Genomic DNA, 26948 nt, shown 5'->3' with positions numbered 1-26948 from the left:
CGTCTTCTTCTTTTGTAATTTGGGTTTGATTATAGGCAGTAATTTTGGGCGGAAAAAGAGAGATTTTAGGTGGAGAAAATGGTGATTTGGCGGAAAAAGAAAGATTTTAGGTGGAGAAAATGGTGATTTTGGGCGGATTTGCAGTTGTTGCTTCTTCTATGGCATCTTCTTCTTCTTCTCGTTCTTCTTTTGGAATTTGGGTTCAATTATTTATATGAATTTGTATATCGGTTTGGTGAATTTGGATCTAGATTTAGAATATTGGATATAAACAGTAATATAAATGGACTGATGTGGTCAGATTTTGAGCAAAAAAGTATAAAATTGTGCTCTAATTCATTGAAAAAAAATGTGGCAAGTTTTGATTATTGGAACATATAATTAACTATAAAGAATAAGACAAAGGACTTTTATTTTGCATCATTGTCTATTCAAACTCTTTATCAATCACCCTTACAAGACTGTATTTTCAACACTCGTTCCATGGAATGAATTTCTTGTAAACACGGGATCACATATTTCTATGGACCAATAGACTTTAAGAGTAATGACTCTTGAAGTATTGGGAAAATTTTTTTTAATGCTAGTTCAAATTTAGGTTTCACACATGTCTATCTCAAAAAAGAAAAAAAAAGAAAAAAAAAGAGGATTTCACACATGTCTTTGGTATCAAATGATACCATGTCAATAATAATAAAATTCAATAAAAGAGAGATATGTCAGAAAAAAATAACTACTTTACTAATAAATAAAAGACATGTTACTGGGTAGTTATTTTTATACGCATATTCTCTCATTTATTATGTTTTAATATGAATGACGTAGTATTATTTAATGCAAAATAATTTTTTTCTACTAGTAATGTATCAATGTTTACATATTAAAAATATCTGCATTTTTTCAACACATAAAAGTGGATATGAAATAGCATGTGTGTGAGAATTAGAACCCTGAAATATTTGGTGCTCCCTTACTATTATTAACTAGACTAGACTGACTAAGGTCTTGAAATATACTATTACTAATAAAACTCTATATTTTGAAGAAAAACTTTAGAGTAGAAAATTATTTAGTTAAAGTGTAGTCAATTTCTTGCGAATAAAATGCACCACTAGCTACCAAAGCTGCAACAAGTATTCAAATTTGATGTCAATTTGCATACCTCTAACCTAATCTCAAACCTCTCTCCCAGCCATGGTTTTCCCAGCATCAAAGCTGCTCTTTCTCTACTTGATCGTAACCATTTCACTCTTTCTCATAATCCCTTGTGCAACTCAGCTAACCTTCAACTACTCCGATTTCATTGAAACAAATAACAAAACTGTTATCATTACAGGGAACGCTACTATCTCAGGTTCATTTATCAAAATCACGCCAAATGCTGTGGACAATTGGGGTCGAGCCACATATTTAAAGTTGATGCATCTTTGGAACGAAGAATCAGGAAAACTCGCCAACTTCACTACAAATTTCTCCTTCATCATTTATTCGCCAGGTGAAGTCAGATATTCAGATGGCCTCATGTTCTTCCTTGCAAGTCCAGATTTCCCACAACCTAGTCCAACAGATGGCGTCGGCCTTGGCCTTGCAAGTCGTGACCAAGTCAGAGACCCAAGTTTCTTATCTGCAAATAAATTCGTTGCTGTGGAGTTTGATACTTATCGAAATCCTAGATGGGATCCTCCTTTGCCGGTAAGTGAACATGTTGGTATCAATATTAACAACATCACATCTTTGACCTCTACACCATGGTATTGTAATATTAAGGAAAATAGAACATATAGTGTAAGTGTCAGTTACGATGCTATTATGCAAAATCTTAGTGTCACCTTCACTGGTTTCAATAATGGTACCACCCCTATTCAACAGCACCTTTCTTCTGTAACTAATTTGATAGAGCATTTACCAGAATGGGTTGAATTTGGGTTCTCGGCTTCAACAGGCTTTCTTTCTGAGTCACATATTCTTTGCACTTGGTCGTTTCAATCAACACAACCTTTTTGGATCCAACCAAACAAGAATGAGAAAAATTTTAGAAAGAAAAAATTAGTGGTGGGCCTAAGCGTGGGTGCTTGTATTTTGTTTAGTTGTTTGGGGTTGGTTTGGCTTTTGTATAAGAGGAAGTGGGGTAGAGGGGGAGAAGAAGAGGACTTGGGTTTTGATCTTTCCATGGACGACGAATTTGAAAGAGGTACTGGGCCAAAGAAATTTTCCTACAATGAACTGGTTAGTGCAACAAATAACTTTGCTGAGGAGAAGAAGCTTGGAGAAGGAGGGTTCGGTGGGGTTTATCAAGGATTTTTACGAGACTTGAATTCTTATGTTGCTATCAAAAGGGTATCAAGGGGATCTAAACAAGGGATAAAGGAGTATGCATCTGAGGTGAAGAGTATTAGTCGGTTGAGGCATCGGAATTTGGTGCAACTCCTTGGTTGGTGTCACGAGAAGAAGAATCTCCTACTTATTTATGAATTCATGTCAAATGGTAGCTTAGATTCACATCTTTTCAAAGGCAAGAGTTTGTTAACATGGGTGGTGAGATACAATATTGCTCGAGGCCTAGCATCAGCACTGCTATACTTGCATGAAGAATGGGAACAATGTGTATTACATAGGGACATAAAGTCAAGCAATGTCATGTTGGATTCAAATTTCAATGCAAAGCTTGGAGATTTTGGCCTAGCTAGACCTGTGGACCATGACAAAGGATCGCAAACCACGGCTTTGGCAGGGACCATGGGCTATATGGCCCCTGAATGTGTTATCTCAGGCAGGGCCAGCAAAGAATCAGATATATATAGTTTTGGGGTTGTGGCTTTGGAACTAGCTTGTGGAAGAAAGCCCATTAATCCCAATGCAAAAGAAGATGAAGTAATTATGTTAGAGTGGGTTTGGGAGCTTTATGGAACAGGAAATCTTCTTAAGGTTGCTGACCCTAGATTGTGTGGAGATTTTGATGAGCAGCAAATGGAACGATTGATGGTGGTTGGGCTTTGGTGTGCGCATCCAGATTCCATTGCTAGGCCTTCAATAAGGAAAGCCATTCAAGTGCTCAATTTTGAAACTGCATTGCCCATTCTTGAGCCAAAAATGCCTATACCAACCTATATTACCCCTGCAATTCGTGCGTCTACATCTTCAACAACTTCATTGGAAAATCACCATGCTCAGTTGTAAGGTTGAATTTATTCAACCATCTAATTGGCTTTATTCCGTGCCAAATTTGCTTGTAATTCAGCATTTAGTAACCCTGTATTTAGGTGGGATTGTTGTAAGGGTAGTGAGTGAGATAGTGTGAAGATTGCTCAAGAGTGTGCAAGAAAACAGAGTGTCGCGGCTGGGACTCGCGGGTGGACTCGCGGCTTCAACCCGCCAAAAGATGCACACGTGCCAAGCATGCTGGAAGATGAACAGTCATGCTAGCTGGAGCACTACAGGACAAAACAGGACAACTGGCCATACGGTTAACTCGCGACTGGATCTCGCGACTTAGTCAAGCCGCGAGCCACCCCTGTTTTGGAAAAACCTGACGTTTCGCATTCCTCTTCACTCCAGTATAAATACCCTTTTAACCCACGATTGAAAGAGAGCTTCCAGAGAGAATTTTGAGAGAGAAACCCTAAAGAAAAACCAGATTGTTTCACCCACAATCTCTACCTTAGAGTCTCATCAAATTCCCTCACTCTCTTCCTCTCCATTGTCAAATCCTTGAGAGGCATTATACCAAACCTGGTTCTCACCATTATCATCTCTGTGAGACAGACGTTTGGAGTTCTGGGAAGCAGTTAGGAAGGAGCCAATCTTTATTGGTTGATGCTACGGTGTAGTAGCGGAATCCGGAAAGCTAGAAAAGAAAAAGGTTCGGCGCAACCTCGTTGGAGCAAGAAGCTTGGAGGGCTTAGGTGCATTGGGTAGATTAGGCTTGGAGGGTCTATTGCTGTCCTTGTATCCCAACTGTATTTTCTAGTGGATTGATTACCGCTTGGAGGGCGGCGGAGAGGTTTTTCGCCGAGGTCTTCGGTTTCCTCTTCGATAACACATCCGGGTGTTATCTCTGTGTTTGCATCTTCCTTCCTCTCTATCTCTGCCTTTACATTATCTGCTGTGGTTTATTTTGTTATGGCTTAGATAGTTGTTTAACCAATTTCATATTGTAGCATATGTTAAGTTTCCGCACACTAGTTGTTTAACATATTGCTTGTGTTGGTTAAGTTGGTTTTTGGGGGTCTAAACGTTCAAAAGTGTCTTTGTACACGTTTTTTGAACTTTCAATTGGTATCAGAGCGGGTACACAGCTGTTTGGTTTCATTACCATTTGTGTGATCCTAGACCCCTGAGTTGTGGTTGTTGTTTTTGTTTATACCATGCTGAATTGTAGCTCAAGTGTTTGTGAAAATGTCTCTATGCATATGACTGAAAGGTGTCTTACTGATGATCTTGCAGAGTTATTAATAACTAAGAAACATGCTAGAGTTTTTGTTCACATGCTGAAATATCTTGAGAATCAGAATCTTGTCTTACACAGTAGCATATCTGAATCAAAATCATTGATTAAGAAATATAAAAGAAAGAATAGAATGTTGTGTGAGATGATTGAGAATCTGAAAATGAAAAATCAATCTAAAAGTAGCATGAAACCTGATGATGAGTTTGTGTTTGAAGGTCAAGAGTGTCTGTCACATGTGAACCTATTTGTGCATACCTCATTAAAGGTGTTTAATGCATGTTTGTGGTATCTTGATAGTGGGTGTTCTCGCCATATGACAGGGGATAAGTCACTGTTTAAGTCACTCAAAGAAAAGGTGGGTGACTATGTGACCTTTGGGGATGGAAGCCATGCTCAAGTCCTAGGCAAAGGAACCATCGAGATACCCGGTTTGCCTCTGTTGAAAGATGTGCTGTTCATAAAAGGGCTGAAGGCGAATTTGCTGAGCATCACTCAAATTTGTGATGACGACTTCCTGGTACAATTCTCCAAGAAAGGATGTTTAATCATCAATAAAGAGGGGATTCAGGTTTTGGAAGGAAATCGGACTACGGATAATTGTTATGGAATAGTTCCCACGGCACCAATATCGTGTAGAAGTGCTCGGGTAGATATGTTGGAGCTGTGGCATCACAGATTTGGGCATGCCAACTTCAAACAAGTAGCAAAAGTCTCCAAACTTGAAGCAGTCGAGGGACTTCCTAAGTTTGGAAAAGTAAAGAAGACCATTTGTGGTGCATGTCAAATGGGGAAGCAAACTAAGGCAAGTCATCACAAGGTAAATGTGATAGCCACCTCTCGTTGCTTGGAGCTACTTCATGTTGATCTGATGGGGCCCACCAGAACTGAAAGCCTAGGGGGAAAAAGATATATTATGGTCATTGTGGACGACTACTCAAGATACACTTGGGTTGAGTTCCTTAGAGAAAAATCAGAAGCGTGTGAGAGGCTGGAGATTCTGTGCAAGAAATTACAAAATGAAAAGGGGATTCCAATAGCCAAAGTTAGAAGTGATCATGGGAGAGAATTCGAGAATGCAAGATTCGAGTCCTTCTGTGAGAAGAATGGCATTAAAAGAGAGTTTTCAGCTCCCAAAACTCCACAACAAAATGGAGTGGTAGAGAGAAAAAATCGTGTGATTCAGGAGATGGTAAGAGTCATGTTGCTTAACAAGCAAATACCTCAAAAATTTTGGGGAGAAGCTGTCAACACCTCGTGTCACATTGGCAATAGGATTTTCTTTCGAGTTGGTACAAAGAAGACTGCATATGAGATATGGAATGAGAAGAAGCCTAAAGTGAAGTATTTCCGGGTATTTGGAAGTAAATGTTATATCTTAAATGATCGAGAGAATCTTGGGAAGTTTGATGCAAGAAGTGATGAGGGTATTTTTCTTGGCTACTCTACTACAAGTCGAGCATATAGAGTGTTTAACAAGAGAACAAAGACTGTGATGGAATCCATAAATGTCAAGATTGATGATGCCTTACCTAAGGTGGAAATGATTGATGATGAAGAAGGGCCGAGCACCGAAGAGCCTGATGTTGAGGTAGAAGCTTTGGATATAGAAGGTGAAGAAACTATACCAGAAGTAGAATCGACTCCCATCAACCCAAGAAGGGAAACGAGATCGATGTCTAGAACTTCAAGCCCCCTTACTCCTCCAGAAGTTCATCCTCCTATCTCTCGTAGTGATGAAGTTTCCACTTCAAAAAGGCCATCCTCAAGAATTATCAAGAATCATCCGGAAAGTAATATCATAGGATCACTTGATGACGGTCTTCGCCTCAGAAAAGGAAATATTCTGCTAGCCAATCATGTAACATATCACTGTTATCTTGCACAGTTTGAACCAAAAAGGGTTGAAGAGGCTCTTCAAGATGAGAATTGGGTTGAGTCAATGCATGAAGAACTGAATCAGTTTGTGAGGAATGACGTGTGGGAACTTGCTCCACGGCCTGAGAACGTTCATGTTATAGGCACAAAGTGGATTTTTAAAAACAAAATTGATGAAGATGGAGAGATAATTCGAAACAAGTCTCGGTTGGTGGCTCAAGGATACACACAAGTAGAAGGGGTGGATTTTGATGAATCATTTGCTCCGGTAGCAAGACTCGAATCCATTCGAATCCTCATGTCCATTGCGTGCACTTTGAAGTTCAAACTTTATCAAATGGATGTTAAATGTGCCTTTCTGAATGGATATCTAAATGAAGAGGTTTTTGTTGAGCAACCAAAAGGATTTGAGGACCCTCATTTTCCAGATCATGTATTAAGATTGAAGAAAGCACTATATGGTTTAAAACAAGCTTCTAGAGCCTGGTACGATCGTCTTACACATTATCTTCTAGATAGAGGTTTCAAGAGAGGGTACACCGATCGAACTCTATTTGTCAAAAATGATGAAGATTATCTCCTTGTGGCACAAGTCTATGTTGATGACATAGTGTTTGGAGCAACTATCGAAGATCGTGCTACTGAATTTTCTGAGGAGATGAAGAAGGAGTTTGAGATGAGCATGGTGGGGGAGCTCACATTCTTTTTGGGTCTTCAAGTCAAACAACAGAAGGAGGGTATATTTGTATCTCAAGAGAAGTATGCCAGAAATATTGTCAAGAAGTTTGGCCTAGACTCCAAAAAACATGCCTCCACTCCCATGAGCTCTTCCATTAAACTGAATGTGGATTCATCAGGAGTTGAAGTAAGTCCTACATTGTATAGGAGCATCATTGGAAGTTTGCTCTACCTTACAGCAAGTAGACCGGACATTGCTTTCAGTGTGGGCGTTTGTGCCAGGTACCAAGCTAATCCGAAGGAATCTCATCTGACTGTTGCTAAACGAATCATTCGATATGTGAATGGTACTGCAAACTATGGTCTGTGGTATTCAAAAGACTCAAATGCGTGTCTTGCTGGGTATTCGGATGCTGACTGGGCTGGTAGTGTAGACGATCGGAAAAGCACTTCAGGCGGCTGTTTTTATCTTGGTAACAATCTTGTTTCGTGGATGAGCAAGAAGCAGAATTCAGTGTCTCTATCTACTGCAGAAGCGGAGTACATCGCTGCTGGAAGTTGCTGCACTCAGCTTCTTTGGATGAAGAAATTACTTCATGACTATGGAATTCCTCAAGAAACGATGTGTGTCTTCTGTGACAACACCAGTGCCATCAATCTCTCCAAAAATCCTGTTCAGCATTCAAAATCCAAACACATAGAGATACGTTACCATTTCATTCGGGATTTGGTAGAGGAAAGAGTTGTGTGTCTTGAATTCATACACACCGACAATCAAAAGGCGGATATCTTCACCAAGCCTCTCGATGGTCCACGGTTTGAATCACTCCGTAAGACCATTGGTGTCGGTACAATTCCTTGACTCTCTTGTGTCTTGTGTGCTTCATTTTCTTTTATATCTATCTGTCTGTGTTGGTTTTGTTTGTGTTTGATTCATTCTTTTTGTTTCTTGAGTCAAAAATCCAAAAAATTACATAAAGAATTTGAAAATAAAAAACGCTTGATTGACTTTGTTGAGTTTTGTCTTAAAACTCGTTTTGCCTTGTACCTTTGTGCTAATGGCTTTGTGCATTTTCGAGCATTGCTTGTTTTCATGCACTCATATCACTATGGGAAAAATCTTGAAATCTATGTGATTGCTGTAAATAGATCTTCAAACTTGTCATGAATGATTAGTGAATGGTTATATTGATCTTGAAACATGCATAGACTTGTGTCTATATCTCTTCCCACTCTTTATTTTTGTTTTGCTAAAAAGAGCTCACCAAATGTAAATCTCCAAATGAAAAGAGATATTGAGCTGCAAAAGCCTGTCGCACATTCTAGTATTTGACTAGGAAAAAGGGTAAGCGACCTTATATTAAAAGTGAAATTTCTTTCAAAAAGGCCAAAGGCCTGTTCTTCAAAAGAGAAATGTTATATATCCATCTCACAATGAGAGATGATTGCCTCAAAAGATAAAATGTTCTAGCAGAAAGTGGAGTCAAATGAAAAGCTCCAAGTTATGTTATCAAGTTATGTGGGAGGTCATATATTCATATTTCTATAATTGAGATTGGTCACATGATCTAGTGCTAATTGTGTATGCCTTGGTTGAATTGATCATTGAAGCTTCACATTAGACAAAGGACTATCTCATTGTTGATATCCACACACAACACACAAGTTTATGTTCGATAAATGCCTTATTCATTTGTGTGATTGTACTTGATAAAATGTGTTTTCACATGCTCAATCTTTGTTAATTCAAGCACAAAAAGATTTTTGAGTGTTTTAGGTGTTTTTGGAAAGTATTTTGTTGAAAAATCTGAAAATTTCAAAAATCCAGTTTTTGCCCTGTTTTGGCGGCTCAGTCGCGGGTATGTCAAGTCGCGAGCCTCAGTCGCATCTTCGCTGGTCAGTTTTGGCGACTTGTTCGCGAGTGGAAGGTCCAGTCGCGAGATTCACTCAGAGATTTTCGCGGCTCAGCTCGCGACTCACTCGCGGGTAGACCTTCCAGTCGCGAAAAACACTTAGAAAATTTTTTCAAAATTTTGTTCTTGAGTGATTTGGCAGCTTGATCTGGCGACTATGTGGCGACTTAATCCAGTCGCGAAAATCGCGTGTTTTGGACATACAAGGGCAGTTTTTTTTTTTAAATTTTTTGTTTTCCCTCGATCTTTTTGTGACTGTTCATTGTCTTTTACTCCTGCACTTTCCCTTTTCACACCGTACCTCCATTGTCGATCTCCATTGTTTGCTTCTTCTCAGCTAAAAATCGTCGACTAACAGGTATGGTTCTCTGTCGTGCACTCTCATTTTCCTAATATATTGGTTTTCCCTCTGGATTATTCACTTTTGCTTGTGGTTTTGTGATGGGTTTAGTGATGGGTTTTGTGATGTCATTGTTGTCCTTTCTTAGCCCATGGTAGCCTGTGATTCTGGTTTTGAGCTAATTTATTTTGTTGATTGTGTTCTTCATCTTGTGCTTAGCTAGGGTTAGCTAATTTTTGTTTGATCTGCTATTGCTATCATGTTTCATTTTGATCTTGTGTGGTACCTTGTTGATGTGGTGTTGGTTTTGGTCCTTTTCAGTTGATTATGTGGTTACATTTGATCTCTCTATACTGTGTAGTTCTAATTTGGACCTTTGTTGTCCCTCGTGGACCATACTCATCCAGATGTTAGGGTTTCATCATTGTTCTTACATTTTCACTAACCCACTGCTAATATAGTCTGTTGGATTGTGTTCTGTCATTTTCCTTGTTTATAATACAGACTGGTCATGTCTCCATTCAAAAAGGCTGCTGTGAAAGGAGGCTCTTCCAAAGGGAAGGAACCCGTAATTGATGTTGATGAAGACACACCTCTCCCGAAAGTGACTCGCTCTTCATCACAGCGATTCGATCCCAATAAGTTCAGATCCTTTTCAGCCTATCAGTCCTATGAGAATTTTTTTCTTCATGCCACACCGTTACTAGAGAGAGCTGTGGATCTGCCATCACTTCACAACACTGACATTCCGATATGTTTTGCTCACAAGGATTGGAATTACCTTCTCTCTGATCCGGATATCGTGTATGAAGAGTTGGTTAAAGAATTTTATGCTAACGCACTTGTGGAAGGAGATGAACTTAAGTGCTGGGTTCGGCAAAAGAGCTTTTCTGTCTCTCCTACATACCTGGCAGAAATTCTTCACATCAACAGACCCATTTTTCGTCATTCACCGGTCTATGATGATCTATGTCCTGATGAGGAGCTTCTCAAACAAAGTCTTGGTCAAGACTTGGAGTTCTCACCCAATGGCAAATCCATCAGTGTTTCCTCCCTTTCTCCGAAACTGCGAGTGCTTACAATTGTGATGTTTCACAATTTGTACCCTTTATCAAGTACTGGGTATATGAATCTCGGACGTGCTTTGTTTCTTCATGATCTAATCTCTGATGAAGAAATCGACATTTGTGCTCACATCTTTCATGTTCTGCGCAAAACGGTTCTTCGCAGTGAGTCTCGGATCTGCATTCCTTTCTGCAGTCTCATTTCACGGATCTTGAAGCTCAAGGGGATTTATCCAACGACTGATGAGTCTCCTATCCCCAAACCGAGTCCGATCAACATGCGTACATACAATGCAAGTGTTGGACATAGTCGGAAGAGAGCCAAACCAGAAACTTCTGCATCTCACAGTGACTCTCAGTTCAGCAATCTCTCCCTCGATGAGAAACTTGATCGCATTGTTTCCTCTGTCCACGAGTTGAATACAAAGATGTCTGGACTCACTGCTTCTCTACACCATCAAAGCAACCGATGGGATATGAAGTTTACTTCTCTTCAGACTCAGTTGGATCAAATTCAGAGAAAACTAGAAGAGAATGACTAGCCTATTCCATGACAAAAAGGGGGAGTGATAGGCATAATCAGAGGGGGAGGATATTACCCTAAGGGGGAGTGTCACTATCTAAGGGGGAGTGTCTTTATTTTTTTTTGTTTCCTTCTTCTCTTTAAGTTGATATATTATGTTTTGTAAAACTGTTATTCAGGTATTTGTTGGTTTGTACCCATATGCTTTTGTAAGCTTTTAGGGTTTATGTTTTATGCATAGTTTGTAGGCTTTATGGTATGTACCATGCTTAAGTGCAGCCTTTATGCTATGTTGAAATCAGTACTTTAATCTAAATGTTCTGCATTGTGGTTGTTGTACTGTCACTCTTGTGCCCTTGTAGGATTGTTCCTAGATGCATATGCCTTGTGTGCTATGCATTGGTTGAGTGTTGAACATACAAGTGTCTTGCCTTGTGCTTGTTAACTTGTATGTCCTTGTGTTCATTCCAAGTGTGAATGAGCACTGTGATCACTATCTTGTGGTGTTCACTTGGTTGATCAAGCCATGGTTTGTTTATTAACTCCATTTTTGCTTGATCTCATATTGCCTGTTTCATATGCATTTATAATTTTCTGCTTACAATGATCATGGTGTATTGTTGTGTTTCAGGAGTTTATGCTCATATGATTCAAGTGCTTCACAGCTTCTAGAGTTAGGTGTGAGTGAGTTTTGATCAACTGTTCCCAACTCACATGTTAAGTCTAGAGTCTGTTTTAGGGTTTTGTCACGGAATAGCCAAAGGGGGAGATTGTAAGGTTGAATTTATTCAACCATCTAATTGCCTTTATTCCGTGCCAAATTTGCTTGTAATTCAGCATTTAGTAACCCTGTATTTAGGTGGGATTGTTGTAAGGGTAGTGAGTGAGATAGTGTGAAGATTGCTCAAGAGTGTGCAAGAAAACAGAGTGTCGCGGCTGGGACTCGTGGGTGGATTCGCGGCTTCAACCCGCCAGAAGATGCACACATGCCAAGCATGCTGGAAGATGAACAGTCATGCTAGCTGGAGCACTACAGGACAAAACAGGACAACTGGCCATACAGTTAACTCGCGACTGGATCTCGCGACTTAGTCAAGCCGCGAGGTCAAGCCGCGAGCCACCCCTGTTTTGGAAAAACCTGACGTTTCGCATTCCTCTTCACTCCAGTATAAATACCCTTTTAACCCACGATTGAAAGAGAGCTTCCAGAGAGAATTTTGAGAGAGAAACCCTAAAGAAAAACCAGATTGTTTCACCCACAATCTCTACCTTAGAGTCTCATCAAATTCCCTCACTCTCTTCCTCTCCATTGTCAAATCCTTGAGAGGCATTATACCAAACCTGGTTCTCACCATTATCATCTCTGTGAGACAGACGTTTGGAGTTTTGGGAAGCAGTTAGGAAGGAGCCAATCTTTATTGGTTGATGCTACGGTGTAGTAGCGGAATCCGGAAAGCTAGAAAAGAAAAAGGTTCGGCGCAACCTCGTTGGAGCAAGAAGCTTGGAGGGCTTAGGTGCATTGGGTAGATTAGGCTTGGAGGGTCTATTGCTGTCCTTGTATCCCAACTGTATTTTCTAGTGGATTGATTACCGCTTGGAGGGCGGCGGAGAGGTTTTTCGCCGAGGTCTTCGGTTTCCTCTTCGATAACACATCCGGGTGTTATCTTTGTGTTTGCATCTTCCTTCCTCTCTATCTCTGCCTTTACATTATCTGCTGTGGTTTATTTTGTTATGGCTTAGATAGTTGTTTAACCAATTTCATATTGTAGCATATGTTAAGTTTCCGCACACTAGTTGTTTAACATATTGCTTGTGTTGGTTAAGTTGGTTTTTGGGGGTCTAAACGTTCAAAAGTGTCTTTGTACACGTTTTTTGAACTTTCATCAGTCATCAAGCCATAGTAGCTACACTGGTTCTTCACAATTAAGCACATATTCTGCAGCTTCTTCATCCACTTCACTTTTATACTCGCAATCTGTTCATACCATGTAGTTTATCTAGGAAACATTGCCTAAGTGTGTACAATAAAGAATTTCATAATGTAATTATGTTTCAAAGTGTTATAAATTATAGTTGGATTACAAAAACATTGAATATTAAATTAAAAAATGACATGGCGATAGGACATCCAAATATAATGTGGAGGAAAATTTGCTTACTAATAAAATAGAGAGATTACAAGAATGATAAAATGATGAAATTTTGGAATGATCACACCATAATAATGGTGGTGGACATTCAAACATTTTATTCTTGCTAACAGATGTTGTTTATAAGCCTTTCTAGAATGGAAAAAATTTGTAGGACTCTTAGAATAAAACAAAGAATAATACTAACGTTTATTCTAATTTCTAAAACTTCAAGTGGTAAGTTCGAGCATGTCAACATTTTTAGTTGTTGCTATTCTTGTTGAGAAGCTCTCAGCTACTTTCATGTTGGGGGGCTAGATTCCGCTTTGTTTTGCCATCGTTAGTTAGTTAGGAAGCCATGGAATCTAGGGAGATTCCCAACTTACCTATTAGAAAATAGGCTTTTCAAAAGGAAAAAAGGGTCCCCAATTCATGGTTGATTGAGAGTCAAGCGAAGAGCTGTTAAAATTTAGGCTCCGTTTGTTTTGGCTTCAAACTGATTCCAGAAATGATTTTCCGGAAAAGAGGGTGTTTGGTTGTTACTTCAAATTGGGTCAAACTGAAAAGCATTTCCGCGTTGATCGTAAAATATAGCCAAAACAGTGGAAAATGATTTCCATTTTCATTTTCACTTCAAATGATTTCCGACCTTGGAAAATAGAAGAGAGAGAGAGAGAAAGAGCAAGAAGATCGCCTTGTCGGAGCAAGAATACAACCAGATTGCTTCGGAGCAAGACAATCGCACCGCTCCGATCGTTCAAACCCACCCTTGTCGAACACAGTCACCGATTATCGAGATCGTCTTGCCATTTCCGGACCACGTGCAAAGAGAGAGATAGAGAGAGTAGAGAGATCGTCACACCACCGGCGAGATCGTCTTGCCATCATTCTCGAGCCCACTCGCACCAGATCGCCGACGAACCCACTCGCACCGCGCCGACGAACCCACCACTCCGACAAACCCATTCGTCAAACCCACCACTCCAACGAATGGGTTTTCTTTCACTCAGATCGCGCCATTGATGAATTTTTTTTGGTTGGGTTTTGTTTGGAAGCTGACAAAATGTGAGCATCAAGTAGAAAATGTGTTTTCTCTATTATTTTCAAGAATACAACCAAACACCATAAAATATTTCCAAAACATTTTTTGGAATGCAACCAAACATTTGAAAATATTTTCCTTTCCGGAAAATATTTTACATCCATCCAAACACAACCTTAGCGCATCTTAGATTCATCATTCTTGTATCAACTCTAACTAGCTATAACTCACTCATTTCAAATCTATATTGGATCATATTTGTGTCTATTTTGAAGTATCTGAATTTTGATATCTACTTTTCAATAAAATAAGTTTCACTCAGAAATTCATTCCTATGCAAAACATATATTCAAAAGAGCATCAACTCTTCATCTTGAGTATATAAAAAGTTTGTTGTCTTTTGGGTAAATCCTGACTTGTCTTATGTTCGAAATGAATAAATTACACCACCAATATATATATATATATATATATATATATATTAAAAAGATCGAATGAACTGATCGACAGTTAAAAGCCTAACATATTTGTTTATCTCGTTTAACCTCCTACCTTCTCTAAAGAAGCTTTGTATAACTTTCAATGACTTAGTTTCCTATTATGTGACAGTAACGTTAGTAATTCGGGAATTTGGATGTTTGGATATGTTTTTATTATTATTTTATCTTTAATTTTGGCATTGATGTTTATAGGCCAAGAATGTATTGACCCTTTAGGTAAATTAACTAATTAATTAGCCAAGTGAATTAATTAAGTCAATTTAATATACAATACTCGTGGTAGCACAAACAAATCACCAAATAACTAAATATAGCATAAATTAAATTTGACACGGGTGATTTATTTACGAATGGGAAAAACCATCGAGACAAAATCCCACCGGATGAATTTAAGATCACCACTCTCGAGAATTCACTATTATCAAAACAAGCGATTAAAAGTAAAAGAATCCCAGTACTTTATACCAACCTACAGTTGAACCCTTACCCCAATATACAATTGAACTTGTAATGTAGTGACAATCTTTCCTTTCAATGCACGGCTCCAAGTATATGACTAACCAATTGATGCACAGATCCCAATACGTGACTAACACACCAACTTGTGAAAGATGTTGGTTACAAAGTTTTTCAGTTTATCCATACGATGAAGATCAAGAAGCTCCTTGGTTACAAAACCCTACAGCGTACAAATGTAACAGCTTCTTCAAGAGAAAGATGAACTTGGGCAAATAGTCTCTGGTCAAAATATGCATGTAACAACAAGTGCAATAACCTTATGATGTCTCTTAAAATAATCTTTATATATATCTAGGGTTGTGAGAAAAGAAAACCAAAACACATAGCTTGGATATACATGAAAAACAAATCTGAAAATTTGAATTTCGTAATTCTCGATAGATACAACTATCGAGATATCTGTCGAGCTTCGAATATTAAACCTCGATAGATAAATCTGTCGAGCTATCTGTCGAGATTTAATGAATAGCATTTCTTCACTTAATTCTTGGATAGATTTGCATGGTTTCAATACTTGGACTTGAACTCTTGTTCCTTAAAGTATTAAACATATCCTAGATCTACCCAATTATAAGTAAAGTGCATTTTGTCAAAGGATTAGCCAATTCTATATGACATATGTTCTTAACATGTTCCACATATGTCCTAACAATCTCTCCCTTTGGTAATTCGTGACAAAATCACAACAAATGAATGAAATATGAAAGAAATCATAAATCATTCAACTCATAATCACTTGTTAAATACAATAAAATCTACCTTAACACAAACTCTTGAAAAACTTTACAAGAAGAGAGTTCATGGCATGATAGATTTTGAGAACCTATATTTCTAAAACACTTTAAACAAAACTCATCAAGGCATCTTAGTATGAAACAAAAATAAAAGATTGCATACAAAAATAAGAAACATGTGTATAAAGAGAGAAAAGAAACAACACATGGAAAGATAGGTGAAATGTGATAACAACATCATCAAATTTATATATAAATGATAAATACAAAGTTTGCTATCACTAAGTGGTCACAAGACCAAAGTACAAGAGACAATGTATCTAAAAGATAAAGAAAAGAAAAGATACAAAAGTCTTCACTACATCCCTCAAGAAAAGAAAAACACTCCCCATAACAAAAAGGTTTCCCCCTAATTATATGACTACTCTTATACCTAAAACTACTTCCCCTTTTTGAAACGAATGACAAAGGGCAAGTCATTAAGAAGCAATCATCTCCTCATTACCAGAAGAGCTAGCATCCTTATCCTCATAAGCATCATCATCACCAGAGCCACCATCATGACCCTCGTCCTTTGAAGCCTGTGGAGATGGAGATGGAGATGTGGTGAAGCCACCTATGACAGCTTTTCGTCATGTGATACAATCAACATGGGTGCTCACCTAACACAACTTATCACTAAAAGTGTCAAGGTGAGCATCCATGCACTCAAATTGTGCCATGATGGCCTCTAGAGTCACACCACCCGCGGAAGAAGAAGGAGCGGAGGTGGATGGAGTGGAATGGGCTAGAGGAGTCGTAGTCTCGGTACAGAGGAGTGGCGAATGATCCTTATGATAGCAAAAGGGAAGATAAGCTTATCACGGGTTGTCATATCCCTGTAGACATCTATAAGAGAGAGTATGAAATGAAAGGGAAAGTCAATGGTAAGCTCCTTAATGAGGGATAACAAAAAATCGAGCACGAGGCTCAATAATAGAATTATACTGAGACAAAAGATGCAAAACAAATGTCATCACCATATTCAGAAACCTCGAACCTTTTGCAAAGCCCGAGCAATGGGTGTTTTAATGGTCACCCCAAGATGAAGGTGTCTCACAAAAGAGAGACAGAAGCTCGTCTTTAGACACAGTCCTCAGACAAGGACATTCGAGGTAATTAGGATAAGATATCCATAGAACATGTATCACATCAGAGATAAGCTCCGGAGTGACTACAATACGAATACCTCGAACGAAAGTAGTGAAACAAGGTATAGAATAATCGAATCCTTGCATATTGGGGTAAAAATCTTGTATGATCACGGAGGGACAACTCACTGAGATCTCACAAAGAGACTCCCAACCCCGACTGTGAATGACAGTGGGTGGAGTGGAATCAAAGAAGTTTGATAAGATAACGTGGCATTCCAAATGAATGCCACGTTTGGAGAAGTTCTACCAAAAGTCTTGACGGGCCTTCTCATCACAGAACCTGACATGAAGTGGAGTAGAGTCGGAAGAAGATGCCCCGGAATGAAGAGGGTTTCAAGACAGAGTTGTTTTACGCTTGGCTGCTGTGCGCAAACTATTTGTGCGTGGGCGCACGAGAGAGAGAGAGAGAGAGAGAGAGAGAGAGAGAGAGAGAGGAAGAAAAGCACCAATCAACATATAGTACCAAAAAGAAAGAAAAGAAGGTACGTATGCATGAATAATGCATGATCATGTGACGTGCAACAAAACAATGCATCATGGGCTCAATCCAATCCAAACCTACTAGCACACAAGGTTACAATATAGAAACATACATCTAAATGCATGAAACATTGTTAAAAATGAAAATGAAATGCAATGTATGAGCACATAGGATCATTGAAGCAAAACCCAACCCAAAAATTCACAAAATACTCATCAATCTTGAAAAACCCCGAAAGATTTTCAAAAACCCAAAACCTAGGTCTAAATGTATGAAATGCATGAAAAAGATAAAAAAAGAGATCATACCAGTGAAGAGAAGAACACTCTAGGCCAAAAATAAAAAGGGTTTGAGGTTTAGAGAGAGAGAGAAAAGTGTTTGGGAGGTGAAGAGACACAAAATTGTCGAGAGATGTCGAAGAAATGAAGTCTAAAATCACGTTGGATCTATATATAGAAAACGTGTCTTGATAGATTGAGGATCTATCGAGCAATAATTCTCGACAGATGAATCTGTCAAGGTGCTGTCAAGAATCTGTCGACAGAAAATGCCTCGATGGATTGAAAAGCTATCGAGAATCTATCGGCCAGACAGAAACTTTCTTGATGGATCGAGAATCTGTCGAGAAGCTATCAACACAAATTCCAGAAAGTTTCAATGGATAGAAGATGCGTTAAGATCTATCAAGGAAAAGCAGTCCAATGGCCTCGATAGAGAGATATCTGTCGAGATCTATCTAGAAGCTGTCGAGCTTGATAAAAACAGGTTTTTCAAAGAGGAAAAAAACACACAAATGATTGCAATCAAGCAAGCTACTCAACTAAAGATCCAAAAAACATTTTAAGCTTTCAAAAACATCTCTCAACAAGAAAAATGTAAAACATTTAGATCCAAAACACACACACACACACTAAACAAGTCTAACTAATTTTATATTTCAAAAACGATTCAAGACAGTTCAGTGAGTATACATTAACACATGTATTCCTTGTGATGGCTAAATCACATTGTACCTACACATGTATCAAAAGCAGTAAAGAATTTTGCGTGTTATGTGTGAAAAACATCGCAAGATTGCATAAATGTCTACATGTTATGATTATTTGAGATATGAGAAAATCAATTTTAACTTACATGCAATCATAACTGCTTGATGAAAACTATCACCTTCGAGGTACGTCCTATAACTTCCACCTCTCCTAGAAACACGCTTGCAATCATATTTAAAGTATTTTGATTCTTTTTGCTTTTGATTTTCTTTGCATATTTTTTCTTTTGAGCATATCATGCATGGACATATAAAAGAGAAAAGAAAATACCAAATTATGTTAAGCTTTAACAATGTACTTTTGCTATGCCGAAGCATATAGATATTATCTCATGATTGGCGGGCAACAGTGATGAGATGGTTATTGATACTACTTGATAGGCCAAGAATATATTGACCCCTGGGGTAAATTAATCAATTAATTAGCCAATTGAATTAATTAAATCAATTTAATACGCAATACTCATGGTAGCACAAACAAATCACCAAATAACTAAATGCCGCAGAAATTAAGTTTGACATGGGTGATTTGTTTACGAACGGGGAAAACCACCGGGCAAAAACCTCATCGGGTGAATTTAAGGTCTCCACTCCCGAGAATCCACTATTATTAAAACAAGCAGTTACAAATAAAGAAATCTCAATATCTTATACCAACCTACAGTTGAACCCTTACCCCAATACATAATTGGACTTGTAATGTAGTGAAAATCTCTCCTTTCAATACACGGCTCCAAGTACGTGACTAACGAATCGATGCACGGATCCTAGTAAGTGACTAACATACTAACTTGTGAAGGATGTTGGCTGCAAAGTTTTTTAGTTCATCCACACAATGAAGATCAAGAAGCTCTTTGGTTACAAAATCCTACGGTGTACAAACGCAATAGTTTCTTCAAGAGAATGATGAACTAGGGCAAATTGTCATTGGTCACAATATACATGTAACAACAAGTGCTACAGCCTTATGATGACCCTTAAGATAATCTTTATATATGTCTAGGGTTGTGAGAATAGAAAACTGAAACACATAGCTTGGATATGCGTGAAAAACTGATCTAAAAATTTGAATTTCATAATTCTCAATAGATACAGCTGTCGAGATATTTGTCAAGTTTCGAATATTAAACCTCGAAAGATATATCTGTCGAGCTATCTGTCGAGATTCAATGAACAACACTTCTTCACTTGATTCTTGAATAGATTTGCATGGCTTCAATACTTGGAGTTAAACTCTTGTTCTTTGAAGTATTAAAAACATTCTAGATCTACCCAATTACAAGTAAAATGCATTTTGTCAAAGGATTAGCCAATTATATATGACATATGTTCTTAACATGTTCCACATATGTCCTAAGAGATGTTTTCAAAATTAATTGCTTTTATCTCATGCCTTTAAGTAAGTTAGACAATAGGTTTCAATTAACTTAACTGATAAAATTTATTGTAGTCAAATAAGAGATTTGAGATTGAAACCTGGCCTATATATACCATGTTAGGGTTATATTTTATATGTATTGGCATATCCTTTGACAAAATGCACTTTACTTGTAATTGGATAGTTTTAAAATGAGTTTAATGTATCAAGAAATATATTGCTCAAACATAACAAGTGGCATTAAATACATGAAGATTGAACCAAGAAACAAGTGAAGAAAAGTTGATTCAGTGAAGCTTGACACTAGTCTCAACACAAGCTCGATACTAGCATCTATCGAGGCTTAATGAAGAATTCTCCACACAAGCTCAAAACAAGCTCGATCTATCGAGATCTACGATTTCATAATTCTTAGATCTAAATTTTGGTCCATGATGACTTGGATTGCTAGGATTTCGTTCACTAAACCTCTAGACCATATAAAAGCATTTTTTTTTTTTAAGCCATCAAAGACACAGGGACTTAATTAGAGAACTCATACACTCTGTGAGAAACTATAGTGTTTTGTGTGCCTAAGAGTTTTGTAACTAAATGCTTCTTGATCTTCAATGTGCTTTGAAGTAAAGAACTTTGCAACCAATAACAATCAATCAATTGCTAGGAGTTAATCATGTACTAGGATCTGTGCAAATGAAGAAGTCTCTACAAGATCAAGTCCAATTGAGAATTGGAGTAAAGGTTCAACTGTAAGTTAGTATTTTGGGATAATCTAGGGTAGTGATAAGATTCTTTATACTTGTAACTGCTTGATTTTCTATTAGTGGATTCTTAAGAGTAGTGACCTAAAATTCATCTGGTGGGGTTTTTGCCTTGCAAGAATTTTTCCCCATTTGTCAACAAATCATTATGTCAATTTAATTTCCATTACACATTAGTTTATTTGGTGATTTGTTCGTGCTTCCATGATTTGCATATAATTTGACCTAATTAATTAACTTGGGTAGTTAAATTAGTTAACTAGGGTCAATCTATTATCCAACATACCAATTATTAACTGATATCTTAGTCTTATAATCAGAACAATTATCATGGAGTGGAAACTATAAGTTAAAAGAATGGGGATAGTTCATAGTTTTTTGGGGATAGGGAGATCATATACTTAATTCTTGCCCTTAGAAATTCGTTTGACAAATTAAAATCAAGTTTGGTTTTAATAAATCTCACACAACCGTACACGTATTTGAACTTGAAATTATTTTAAATAACAATCTTTTATTGGTTTTGTTATATATGGCATATGATATGATGGTGCTCTTAGAGTATTCTCATCAAGAATACTAAATGCTATAAATTCTATTTTTTAACATTAAAGCTGTAAAAACAATTCTCTCTACTCCCTCTCTCTCTCTCTCTCTCTCTTTTTGATCTCTCTACATTTTCTCTCTTTTTCTCTGCCTCTCCGTCTCCCTCTTTCTCACATCAATTTTTTTTTTTTTTTTTTTTTTTTTTTTTTTTTTTCTGCTCCAAATCAGCACCAGTGTGGAGATTGGCATGCAAATCCTGCTCTTTGTCTCCCACTTTCTCACATCAAGCTTCTTTTTTTTCGTTTTTCTTTTTTCTGCTCCAAATCAACACCAGTGTGAAGATCGGCATGCAGATCCTAGTCTCGGATTGACTTCGTTTGATGATTTTTCCTTCGTGTGTTGATTGTTGTTAGGTGTTTTGTTGTGTGCTAATCGTCGCTGTGGGTTTGGGTTTGGGTTCAATGTTGGTTTTCCTCCGTGTTGTTTTTGTTTGATTGTCGTTCAGTGTTGCCATGCAGATATCTGATGTTTTTGTTTTTCTAATAGTGGATGCTGTTGTGGTTTTGGGCTTGTGATTTTGGTGGCTGTGGTTGTGGTTGTGGGTGTGGCCGGTGGTGGTTGGTGAAAGTGGGTGTGGGTGTGATTTGTTGAGTTGAGATGGAAGAGTGTGAGTTTGTTGGATAGACAGGTGGGTATGGGTGGCTGGTGTTTTTTTTTTTCCCGGTGGTGGTGGATATGGATTTGTTGGGTTGAGATTGTCTGTGTGAGTTTGCTGGGTTGAGAGTGATAGAGAGGAAGAGAGAGAAAGAAATATATATTGAAGAATAAAGAAATAACCAAAAAAAAAAAAAAAAAGAACACTTAAATGAAGTGGTAAAAAATATGGAACCTTTGATATTAGGTGTATTGTAAAATGAGTTGTTAAAATTAATAAAGTGGTTTTTTGAGATGCTAAATGCTAAAAATTTTACAATCTTTGATGAGAATGCTCTTACTCCTGATGTAGTTATGCAGATTGGCTTTTCTTCTGATTTGTAAACAGTTCAAACTTCAAACTACAATCATCGTGTAAGCCGATTGACAAAATTGAGATGCTAAATGCTAAAAATTTTACAATCTTTGATGAGAATGCTCTTACTCCTGATGCAGTTATGCAGATTGACTTTTCTTCTGATTTGTAAACAGTTCAAACTTCAAACTACAATCATCGTGTTAGCCGATTGACAAATTAATGCTATAAATTAAACATTTGGGGTTGCAATGAATTAATTTATATTATCCAAACTTCAAATTTTTTTCTTTTTTTTGGAACATCCAAATTTAACTCTCTCTCTCTCTAAAAAAATAAATCCGAAGAGGCAGTTACCGAGTGAAAGCAAAGTCTTAAAAAAAATTAATTTTAGAGAGAGTAAAAAAATAAAATAAATCAAAATACGTATTTCCTTTAGGGAAAAAAATTGACGTTTTTTTTTTTTTTTTTTTTCAATTGTGTTTGGAGAGGGGAAAAGTGGAACTTCCACATTCATTAATTTTTTCACAAAATAAAAAATAAAAAATTGAGACCCAAATTCCTGATATGCATAAATTGTTCTTTTGCAATCCAAAATGCTTAATTTATTTAGCTATTACCATTAATTTGACAATTGCCCCAACATTAATTATGTTATCACTAATACGTGATAAATTGTTTTGAGTAAACACTATTTTGGTTCCTAAGCTTTATCAAAAGTTTTTTTTTTTTTTTTTACTTAAACTTTTAAAAGGTTTTTTTAAAAAAAAAAAAAAATTTGTTTAGAGAAAAAAAAATAATGATATATATATTTTTTAATAATAATTTAGGAACGAAAAAAAAAAAAAAAACTATCAGTAAAGTTTAGAATAAAAAGTAAAACATTTTAAATATTTTAAGAATAAAAAATGAAATTTTCAATAGTTTAGAGCCGAAAAAAAAACATTTTAAATTTTACGAATAAAAAACATATTTTTAGTAATGTTTAGGGACCTAAATAGTATTTTACCAAAATTTTTTTTCATAAATTATTTAGTTGATAAGTTGTTATGATTTTCATCTAGGCTAGCTTATCAATAGAACCACTTGCATTATTCATTATTTTTAACAGGTTGTTGCCTTTAATAATTGTAAATTTTTTTTTTGGAAAAAATAATTATAACTTTAGACATTTTCATTGTTGCTAACAAGAAGTGGAAGTAGGGGATTTAAACCTAAAATATTCTCATTGATAGAATCTAATAGTGTCATTTAAATTACAAGGTTATTATCATTTAAACTTATGTCTCTCTCCCATCATTTTCATTTCTTATTTTTTTATTCTACCGTTGTTAGAAATTGAGAGAAAAATAGAATACCCAAAGTGGGCATGTCCCTCTGTATATCTCTTTCATCAGTTTCAATTTTTGTTGTACATATTATGGTCAAGTCTATGTTTTAATAATTGATCACACTCGGTTGCCATTTTTTTCCATCAAAACATTATCACAAAGGAAGTGGGACAACACTTGGAAAGATAACCTCTTTAAAAAAAATATGTGAAAACATATTTGAGAAATAATATGTCTACAACATTTTTACAACAAATCCTATGTGGCAAGTTGTTACTAATTGTTATTGTTGGGGCAAAAAAGTAATCTTAGTATTAATTTCAAATTTGAACTAATAACAACTAACCACTTGTGATTTGCTATAAAAATATTGTAGACGTAGCATCTCTCAACATATTTTTTCTACGAAGGAGGACATTAATTATCCAAATCCAACTAAAAGTAAGAGCCAGGATGTCCCACTCCCGGCACCTCTTGTTAAAATGCCTGGTAAAAAAATAAAAACAGTGGGACAAAATATTTAAAATTGAAAACTAGGAACAGTAGTAGATAGTAACTAGTCGAGTTCGATATTTGTAAAGAAAACATCCGAAAGGATAGTAAATTAAATAAAAAATTGTTCGAGTTCAAATAATATTATTACGTATAAACATTATGCCTTTAGTCTTGTAATCCAGTACTATTATTTGTTATCTTTTACGATAAAAATTAATGATGAAGTCCTCCCCTTCCATTATTTTAATTATTAAATTATCATTAAAAAATTATATATTTTTAAAGTTACTTTGACAATACACTAGAGTTTTTGCATTTTACTTTTTATATTTTGAAAATCTTATAACAAAAGGCTGTACGCGTAAGAAATAGGAGAATTAGTGGCATGATTAAAAAGATGGGAAAGTATCTAGTCATACTCGACTTTATATTCACTATTTTACATCAATATCAACAATTAATTAATACAAAAATGTTCTTATTTCAAAACATGAAAATGAGGTAAACAAATTTATATAAAAAATAGTGTAAAAAGTCTCGGTTGCCCGAAAATGAATAGTGGTTGAAACTCCACCTACTCAAGATTAGGGTTTGTAAAAGCGTTAATTTGGAATCCATCTTTCAAGTGTGAATCAGATCCATGGAATGCAATTGCTCTCATTCCTCTTACAATTTTCTTTTTTTCTTTTTTTTTTTATTTCTTGACTTACTATCTTTAATTTTTTTTTAATTTTAAAAAAAAATTATTCAAAAACTGAAATTGAAAGATACTTCTTTAATTCTCAATCTCAACAAGAGCAATTGCATACGATATAATATGTGGATCTCAATCCTTTGAAGTGGGCAGTGGAGAATTGAAGGCATACGATATAATATGTGGATCTCAATCCTTTGAAGTGGGCAGTGGAGAATTGAAGACCTTGGACCACCTTGTATGCACTCTAGAGAAACTCTTGCCAATAACTGATCCAATACGAAATTAGCACTAACCAGCGGTCTAGTACCAATGCATTAATTAATAGTTGTAATGTGGGGATGTTTCCTGGGGTGCATGGTACTGTCTATAACAGTGCGGCACGGTACATGGAGAAATTATACTGTCTTTATGGTGGACCACGTTATTTATCTACCATTTCATTAAAAGACTTTCACCTATTTAAAATTGTTGAGTCAGTATTCAGTTTTTATTTAAAACTCCACAATTTTAAACAAATGGAAGTCTTTTACTAAAATAGTGGACCACATCACTTATCCACCATGAGGACTTTATAATTTCTCTAGTATATGATATTATCTCTCTCTCTTCTCTATGAAAAGGGAGGATAATTTGTAAATCAGACATGGGAAAATATAAAAGTGATTAAAATATAAAAGCGAAAAGCATCGACTTTTGGTGTGGATGATTTTTTCCGTATTTGCAAAAAGTTTTCCAAGTAGAAAGAGAGTCAGTATATTCACTTTTCTTTCTATTTTTTGATGAAAAATTTTCTTACTTTTTTCACTATCAAGGGTCCGTTTGGTTTGAACTTATTGTTACTGAAACTGAAAACTGAAAACATTGTAACAAAATAATTTTTAAATGTGTGAAAAGTACCGTGAGACCCATTTTTAATATTTTTTAATGCGTGAACAGTGTTGCTACAGTACATAAACAGTACTGCTACAGTGCAAAACAGTAATTTTTGTCCACCAAAGTCAACATATGCGGGCAAAAGAAAAAAAAAAAAAAAAAAAAAAAAAAAAAAAAACAAAGAAAACGCAGTGATCAAAACGTGGACGCAGAAAACGTGGGATCCAAACGCCCTCCAAATCACGAAATCATTTTAAACCTCCAATTTCTTGACCGTATTTTATCCATTATCCTTATCTAAGGGTCTGTTTGGATAGAACTTATTTTGCTGAAACTGAAAACTGAAAACTGAAAACACTGTAACAAAATAATTTTTAAATGTGTAAATAGTACTGTGGGACCCATATTTAATAAAAAAATTGATAAAAAAATGAAATTTGTGGGTCCGTGAACAGTGCACGGATGCACTGTTCACGCAAAACTGGTCAAAAGTTGCGGCTACTGTTCATGTACAGTACATGAACAGTAACCGCATTGGGGTAAAACGCGTGCTCCATGGATAAGGGTGTGTTTGGATAGAACTTATTTTGCTGAAACTGAAAACTGAAAACTGAAAACACTGTAGCAAAATAATTTTTAAATATGTAAATAGTATTGTGGGACCCATTTTTAGTGAAAAAGTTGATAAAAAGTGAAGTTTGTAGGACCATGAACAGTGCATAAATACACTGTTCACCGGAGAATGGGTCAACCATTGCGGCTGAAAAGGCAAAAAAAAAAAAAAAAAAAAAAGGAAAGGAAGGAGGAAACGCAGACGTAGCAAATAAAAGTGCTATCCAAACTAGCACTAAATATCTACTTTTCAAAGAAATCATGGATAAATAATGCAAAAAATAGCTCATAAGTAATCAAATTACTTGTTAATTTATAATTTTAATAAATGTTTAACTTTTTTTAGGTTCAAGATTTATGCTTGAGTAGTAATTATAATTTTCACAGGGTATGTTACTTAAGAGTTTTCATATATATATATATATATATATATATATCATAGGTACTAGGATATTGAACCTACTTTATTAACTAATATTAAGGTAAAATCTACTTTATATGTTTTTATGACAATTAAGTTTTTGTTGTATAATTAAGTTATGTCGTTATTTACACTAATTTGTGTTTGTCAGATCAATTATATGTTGCATAGCAATGTTCCAATCTTGCCTTTCTCGGCTAAAATATGACTGATTATGGAAATAAAGACTTTATTTGGGAAGTTAGAAAGCTTGTAGCGGATAAGTCATGAAATGAATTGTAATAGGTGCAAGCTCTAACAGAGGTAAAACCTGAAGATACTGGGCTTGAATCTAGAAAAATA

General features: G+C 36.3%; 1 protein-coding gene across 1 annotated transcript; it reads left to right on the top strand.

Annotated features, from left to right (window-relative positions):
* The first annotated feature begins 1125 nt into the window (after positions 1 to 1125).
* On the top strand, positions 1126 to 12904 carry LOC126706999 (L-type lectin-domain containing receptor kinase IX.1-like). The gene is made up of 3 exons (XM_050406586.1): positions 1126 to 3170; position 3277; positions 12728 to 12904. Exons 1-3 carry the CDS (start codon positions 1195 to 1197, stop codon positions 12830 to 12832), a joined length of 2082 nt encoding a protein of 693 aa, XP_050262543.1. The 5' UTR covers positions 1126 to 1194; the 3' UTR covers positions 12833 to 12904.
* Positions 12905 to 26948: the final 14044 nt, after the last annotated feature.

Source organism: Quercus robur, chromosome 11 (genome assembly GCF_932294415.1).
Source record: "Quercus robur chromosome 11, dhQueRobu3.1, whole genome shotgun sequence".
NCBI lineage: Eukaryota > Viridiplantae > Streptophyta > Magnoliopsida > Fagales > Fagaceae > Quercus > Quercus robur.
This window is presented reverse-complemented; position numbering and strand designations above follow the sequence as displayed.

Coding starts and splice junctions, on each gene's coding strand:
- LOC126706999 (XM_050406586.1), top strand. CDS start 1,195: ATGGTTTTCCCAGCATCAAAGCTGCTCTTTCTCTACTTGATCGTAACC.